This window comes from Elephantulus edwardii, unplaced genomic scaffold (genome assembly GCF_000299155.1).
Source record: "Elephantulus edwardii isolate Elephantulus edwardi_28Jun2011 unplaced genomic scaffold, EleEdw1.0 scaffold00218, whole genome shotgun sequence".
In the NCBI taxonomy this organism is placed as follows: domain Eukaryota; kingdom Metazoa; phylum Chordata; class Mammalia; order Macroscelidea; family Macroscelididae; genus Elephantulus; species Elephantulus edwardii.
The window spans coordinates 370403-378359 of record NW_006399968.1 but is presented as its reverse complement, the minus strand read 5'-3'; the positions used below and the strand labels follow the sequence as shown (position 1 = coordinate 378359).

The 7957-nt window shown below is 40.1% G+C and overlaps 1 protein-coding gene across 1 annotated transcript in view; it reads left to right on the top strand.

The window, feature by feature from the left end:
• The window catches only part of AIDA (axin interactor, dorsalization associated), a 117566-nt gene that overhangs the window by 63335 nt on the left and 46274 nt on the right, over positions 1 to 7957 (top strand). The window contains exons 3-4 of the mRNA XM_006898033.1: positions 1372 to 1425; positions 1817 to 1871. Coding sequence (XP_006898095.1) covers positions 1372 to 1425; positions 1817 to 1871 — 109 coding nt within the window. The remainder of the gene's footprint in view (positions 1 to 1371; positions 1426 to 1816; positions 1872 to 7957) is intronic.

The following is a 7957-nucleotide window of genomic DNA, read 5'->3' as shown; positions in this document are numbered from 1 at the left end:
TGGACAATGACCAAGGAGGATAGAAGAATTGATGCCTTTGAGCTGTGGTGCTGGAGAAGAGTATGGAGAATACCATGGAGTGCTAGGAAAACAAACAGATTTGTCCTGGAAAGGGTTAAACCAGGTGGCTCCTTGGAGGCAAGAATTCTGAGGCTCTGTCTAAGATACTTTGGACATGTGAGGAGAGACCCGGTCCTTGGAGAAGGATATCATGCTTGGGAGGGTGGAGGAATAGCGCAGGAGGGGAAGGCCCTCTGTGAGGTGCGTTGATTCAGTGACTGGGATAATCGGGATGGGAGTGTCAGAGGCAGTGTGATGGGCACAGTCTATCCTGTGATAGAGCAGAGTTTAGGGCTGTTGTACATGGGTCGCTATGATTCACAAGCGACTCGAGGGCACATAACAACAACAACCATCTGTTTCTTTAGGACATATCGTAGTGGAATGAGTTCTCTGCTTTTCTTATATGAAAAAAATATCACCTTATTAATGGCAAGGACTATTCCCTATAATTTGTATCTGCTTTATGGTTTTTGTAGTATATAAAAGTGATCTTTTACATTTGCCACCATTTATACCATAAATAGTGAGTTTGCTTAATATTTTAAGTATTTTTAACTGAATAAATCAAGATTAAGCATAAGCCATAATTAACTTCTAGCATTGTGTTAACTTTCAGTCATTATAATTTTTAAGAATCTTAATTAAGTTCAAGTCTGATGGCTTAATCAATCCAAATGCAAGAGGGTTATGTCCTCAGGGAAAAAGTTGGACAGACTCATTACATTTAATGTACAGCCCTTGAAAGCCCACTGGTGGGTCAGTTATGAGTCTGTTCCTTCTTGACAAAACATAATAACAGGAACATTGTCAGTTGATAGTTTTTAAAAGAATGTTATCTTCAAGATAAACCTTTTTAAGGGAGCGCTGATGACCTAATGGTAAGGAGTTGCTCTTCCAGCCCAAAGGCATGCTTTTGAATACACTATATGCTCTGCATTAGCCTTACAATTTACTGCCTCTGAAACTTGCTGGAAGATCAGCTATGATTTCCAACAGCAGCAATAACATGGAGAAAAAGGGAAGGAACATCTTTTAAAGGGTTCCAAAAGTCCCTTTATCATATCTGAACATATTGGCAAACCAAACTTGATTTATATCTAGTCAAGGAAAGTTAATTTTGGAGAAAATATGCTTTTACTTCCTCTCTTTACTTTTACTTCTTGTTAATCTTTTACCTGCAAGATGCTAGGAAAAATACAATAACTTTAACTTATTTAAAAGAATTGTAGATCTCTTAGAAATAAAACAACTTGAAGACATTTGACAACTAATAGTTATGATAGTTATGATTTACTTCTTTTCCTACAGAAAACCATAGGCAAAATTGCAACATGCTTGGAATTACGAAGTGCCACTTTACAGGTAACCTGGTGTGAATTTTCCCTTTTCGCAGTAAAAGAAAAGGAAATTATTCTGAGTATTTGACATGCCTTACAAAACTATTATCTGAGAAGAATTTTATAAGAATGGAATTCATCAGTTAAACTAATACTTCTCAGATTTAGTTGATATTTTGCAAACTGTGGAAATGAAATATATAACTGAAAGCTTTTGTTTGTTTATTTTAGCCTACATGTTTCCAAGAGTATCAAAGACACTTTGTGATTTTTCATTTTGAAAAATTAAATAGATTCTTTTATTCTGGCTATTTTCCAAGTGTTTGCTTCTTGCTATTAAAAACATAGGATATTTATAGGTAAATACTGTCAAATCTGTAATAAAAATATTTAATATGTGTGTGTTTTAAATTTAGTCCACACAGTCACAAAAAGAGTTTAAACTGGAGGATCTGAAGAAACTAGAACCAAGTAAGTTTTATATTTTTTAGTGATAATTTGTTTAGAAAAATATTTAATATGGATCTTACTATTTGTTGGCAAAATTATATTTTATTTAAAATATACTATGTGATATTTTTGTGCTTTTGTCATTTCTATAAACATTGAGTCAAGTCTGACTCTTAGCAATTTTATAAGACAGACTGAAACAGTTGCATAGCATTTCTAAGGCTCTACATCTTCACAGAAGCAGATTACCTTGTCTTTCTCCCACATGGCAGCTGGTAAATTAAAATTGTTGATCTGATGTTCACAATCAAGCATTTTAACCACCAGACCATAAGGGACCCTTTTTTAATAGGAAAAAAAAAGTATTTGCTGCTCATTCATACCTCATCCAAATACATATTAGCTTTTATTTTGTTTAAGTACTTTAATAAGATTGCAGTGACTTACTGTAGAGACTACTGGAGTATATAACATTTTAATCAGTTGATTCCTACCTACTCTGTATGTCAGAGAAAACCAGCTGCTTGAGATGGTCTGCAAATTATTCCTGTCCCCATTTTCCCTGCCCTTCTTGAAAACTTTGAGGTAAACAATTGTTAGGTTAGCAGACTTAAGAAAGAAATCAGAGAGAACAAGAGAGAAAGCTTAAAAGCAGCTTTATTGGGGGGAGGGGTGTCCCAGGCAAGTTTCCTCATTCTGAAAATGCAGTCTGAGGAAGTCATGCTTTGGGCTTATTGGGGAGGGTTTTTATAACAGGGTGCTTAGGGAGGGACATTCTGTTATGATTTATAGTTCATCATTAGTTTGGCCAGATGGTCAGGGCCATTTACTTTTCTTGTCAATGTGTGTATTCTTTGAATTCTTCATTCTCTCCCCTGGTCCCCCTGGCTGGACCTAACATCCCAGCCTCTGTAGTGATAAAACAGGGCAACAGTATCTCTATTTTAGCTACTTCCTGTCAAACAGGGGCGAAGATCTGGGGGCTCAGAGACCAGAGCGAGTTGGTCTGGGATCAGTGGCAGGGAGAATTAAGTTGGTCATCTCCTTTATCCTGTGAATAAAGAAATATGGAGCAATTGATACCAATATGCTTATGATTAAAAGGAAAAACTTAGGTTAGAAATGGATTTTTGAGCCAATTTAGGAGAAGGCTTGTCGTTTTACTAGTCCTGATTCATTTATATAGTAACAACATCCCTCTTTTAGGAATAGACAGGTGCCCCCTTTCTTGGCAGTCAGGAGATCTCAAGTTTTTTAACTTAGAATAGCGACTGATGCCAGCAGTGTCAGCTGATGTCGGAAGGAGGCTAGACTGAATCAAACCATGATTGGGAGAAATGCCAGTCTCTTAATTCAGAGAGCAGAGAGGAGCCAGGTTAATTCAGATTCACTATACAAGGTGAGCTGGGGTTCAACTGTTACAGAGAAACAGGGCCTTTTTGTGGTGGAATTCTGTAGAAAGTCTCATTACACTAGAAGTGTTGTCTTGGTTTAGCTACAGTGTGCTTGTTTACGCTAACATTGCGTGTAGTTCCCATATTCCTTTGCAGAGGGTATAAACAAGGAAGTTATGTAGGAGATTCCAGAGGGCTTAGTCTGCTTATTAGGCTCTGATTACCAGAGTACAATTTGTCCCAAAATGGTGAAGCTCTTAATTTGGCCTGATGAAATAGCTTAAGGTGTTTTGGTGGAGTGTGGTCTAGAGAAATTGATTAGTACTTCTGCTAGCAAAGGTGATTGTAAAGAGGCACACAGGAAACAATGAGAATGGTTGGTCACCATCTGACTTTGGTTAAGAAATAATAAAGTGCTCTGGATAATTTGGACTCAGGTTTGGGGCTGCATAGTTTGTAACCTTTTAGAGAGTTGTTCTATCATTGTCTGCTCAGCTTGGAGAATGTTATCAGAGATCTGTACTAGGGTGTTAGCATCTAGAACATATTCTCTGCTTATGTGTATTGTGCTAGAAGGCAAGGAACTATATCCAGTAAGGTATAGTTTTCCTTTAACTTCAGCCTGCCACCTGGCATTTTAGGGGTGTGAGATAAGAAGGTAGAAGTTTCTTGTTCAATAAAAAACTTGGATATTATCAACATCATGAATATTGTGTGACCAATATGGACAACTTCTATATGTCTCTGGCTACTGTTGACAGTATGAGTGGACTTGGTCATATAGGAAGCAGGCAAAGGGTCGTCTGAAGGATGAAACTGCCTTAGTTGACACTGAAATGGTGATTGCTGCCTGGAATCCTTGTCAAAGGCTGTCTGATGAGTCAATGAGGTGTGTGGTTGGAGTAGATGGCTGTGTAGAAGTTTTCTCTAGGGCATGGGTGCTGAGTGAACTGAGTGTAGTGGGACCCACCAACTGAGAGGAGTGGGAAACTTGCTTAGTGAGTGGAGCATGTTTGACTTGAGAAAGGTGGTGCTGTTGGGTTAGTTAAGATGACTGTACAGGGTACAGGGTAGTTAAGATGACAGTACAAGGTCTGTCTTAGCATGCTTGGAGAGGCTTGGGCACATACTGCCTGATGAGAATGGCATCTCCTGGAGCAACTTCAGTGGTTTGGTCTAGACTTTCAGACGAGGATCTGTGTATGTAGCTGTCTGCGTGTTTCCAGAGTAATTATTTAAGGAGAAAGAGATATGGTATGATGCTAAAAATGGGGGTTCAGTGTATAGGATATGGTTCAGCAGAAATGGTTGGCCATACATTAGTTTGAAGGGGCTCAGAAAGGATGATGAATGGGGCGTCATAAAGGGACTTTACAAGTAAAGAAAAATTGGGAATCCAGTGTCTAAGGAAACAAATAAGGTTGAGAAAAGAGGATTTGATCAGCAGTTTGGGGTAGCTAGAGTCTTTCAATGACTTGACGCCACTTGACCGTTAAACTTCTAGTGGTGGGGGTCAATTGAAAACCAAGGTAATTGACTGTGGGTTGAGACAATTGGGCCTTGGAGGGGATACTTTGTATCTCTTGGAGGCCAAGAAGTTAAGAAGTTGAGCAGTATGAGTTTGTGAAAGTTGATATGAGGGTCTACACAATAAAATATCATTAACTTATTGCAAGAGAACACTAGGGGATAAGAAGCTTATTGGAAAGTAGGCTAATAATAATGGGTTTTAAATTTCTGTGGTGTTGTAGAGAGATAGGGAATTGGGGTCTAACAGGAAAAGAGGAGGGTTTCTTCAGACTTAACAAGAACAGGTTGGTAGTGAGAGGCTACAGATGGGATGGAAAGATCCCATACAACGGGGTTGACAATGTCTTATGATAAAGGTAGTATAGAAAGGGGCTCAAGGGAAGGAGTGCTAAGAGGGGTAGAGCTAAAGGCTGATCAGTTTGGCTTGACTCCTAGTGAAACACAGCTCCAAGTTTAGACAGGAGGTCCCTGCCTAGCTTCAGAATTGGGCATGTAAGGATAATTAGAAAGAAATGGGTGAGTATTTGTTTGTCGAGGGTAATGAAGAAAGGTTCAGTGGTAAGAGGTTTGGAGGGAAGGCCATCAATCCCCATTACTGAGACCTTGGAAGTAAAAACAGGACCCGAGAAGGAAGAGAGTATTGGAAAGGTAGCCCCCATGTCAACTAGAAAGGAAACTAGCTTACCTGCTATGTGAAGGGTTATTGTAAGCTCAACAAGGGTGATAGGGTCTTCAAACTTGGGCATCTTCAATCTACAGTGGCTAGATCTAAGAGATTAGCCAAGATGGGGACTGGTTTCGGTGAAGGGGCCACAATACCATGGCTGGGTGCTGAAGGGTAGTTGGCCTTCTAATGGCCCAGTGTCCCACAGATAGAGCAAGGGTGTGTCGGAGGGTGAGAGTTAGGGCAGTGGTTAGCCCAGTGGCCCTCTTTGCCATACTTAAAGCATGAACCAGGAGGTAACTGGCTGTTTGTATAAGCAGGTGTTTTCTAACTTTTGACCGCTGCTGCAAGTCATTTATCAGGGCTTGGACTTGCAGATTCGCTTTCTGTCATGAGTGTTTTTATTGGATTCTGTCTGTTCCTCTCAGACATTCAAACTTTAAAGACCATGTTTACCAGGTCTTGAATGGGTGTTTCGGCACTGTCATCAATCTTTTTTAGTTTCTTCTTGATGTCAGAGGCTGATTGGGTGATAAAATGAGTACTTAGGACTTTGGCTCCTACTGGGAAGGTAGGATCTAGGCAGGTATACTGAGTCAGGGCTTTAGTGATATGGTTAAGGAAAGCAGCTAGGTTCTCATTTCTAGCTTGGGTAATTTCCCAGAGTTTGTTAAAATGGACTGTCTTATGGGAAATGGCATGTAGACTGGTTAACAGACACTGAATTATATAGTCATGAGTAGCTCCACTGTCTCTTCCTGCCACTGTATTAATTTGGTATGTTCAATGCAGGCTCTTGCTGGGGGGCAGCTTGGGGGGTCAACTGGCATCTGTTACATTCACTTGGTCTGCATGCTTCTGGGTGACATTGAGAACACACTCTTTACTTTGATAATATCCTCTGCCTTGACAACTTCCCCGAGCAAGACAGAGGAGGGGCTGCTTGAGCTAACAGGGCTGTTTGAGAAGACAAGCAGGTGTGAGGCGAGAGAGAGAGGGAGCAGGGACTTGGTAGATTTGCCTTTGTGTTTTTTTCTGGGGTGCTGCTGGGAGGTGATGTTTTATTTGCAGGTCAGGGTTGAAAAAGGGAAGAGAGTGGTATTTTAATTGCAGAAAACTTTCTTTGAACTAGAAATCTGAGCAGGATGAGAAGCGAGAGAGAAAAACAGAATGAAAATGTTTTGTCTCCATTTCCAGGCTGAGTCTGGGAGGGGCTGAGTTTGGATTGGTCAAAGCAGAAGGCAGTGGAGTAGAAGGAGGATAAAGTCACTCAGTTTTGGGAAGAACCTTATGGCGGTGGTAGAAATGGGAGGAGCCTAGTATGGATTGGTCAAAGTTGAAAGAAGTGGAGTAAACAAAGGACAAAAGGATTCAACTTGGTAGGAATCTGTGGAGTGGTCCAGAGGAGACGCTGGGTGAGGGAAGCGGAGGGCTGGGACAGAAAAATAAAAGAAAGCGTCTCTGCGTCTGCTGGCAGAAATTGTCATGATATTGAAGGATATAGAAATTAAAGGTTCTTTTCTCAGGCCTTTGAAAGTCATTATCTACCTGGCATTGTGGCTGTTCAGATTCGTCTCTTGGGGCAGAGGTTTTTAGCTAGACCCAAGTTTGAGAGATTCAAGAGAAGGCAGCCCACAGGACTGTCCATTGGGGGCCGAGACATTTGGCTACCCTTGGTGTTCAGATCAATAATAAAATATTTTATTTTAATTGTGATTTTAATGAAAGTTAACAGAAAAGTTGAATTTTCATTCATTCGTTGTTGCTCATTGTCCTCCCTCCTCATTCTTTCCCCCTCCCCAGTTCACTGTCTTTATTTTTTTTAATATTCATTTATTGTTGCACAGTTGTTTACTCCCCTCCCCATTCCTTCATCCACTTTCCAACGTACCTCTTATTCTGTACTGTTGTCACACATACAATGCCTGATGCTTTCCTTATAAATCGTTCTTTCCTTCATGTGTTTCAATGGAGTATTCATTAACTGTCCATTCTTTTCCTATTCTCCTCCCAACCCTCCATGTCAGTCCTTCTTTATAACAGTGGTGCTATTCATTATTTGTCCTTTTATGACTGAGGTATTTCATTCAACAAAATAGAAATAGAGGGGAATTTCCTCAACATACTGAAAAGTAAATATGCAAAAACAAGAGCCAACATCTATCTCAATAGAGAGAGAATAAAGGCATTATCTTTGAAAATAGGAAGTAGGCAAAGATGTTCATTATCACCTTTCCTATGAGCAAGAGCCTATAGTGATGAAGTAAGAAGTTCAAGCTGCTTTGAATGAAATAGCAAAAAATAATGCCCCAGGAATAGATGGTATCTCAATTGACGTATTTCAGCTAACAGATGCTGCCCTGGATGTGCTCACCAAGTTGTGCCAAGGAATCTGGAGACCAAACCCTTGGCCACCTGACTGAAAGAGATCTATATTTGTTCCCATTCCAAAGAAGGGTGACCCAACAGAGTGTGGAAACCATAGAACAATATCATTGATTTCACATGCAAGCAAGATT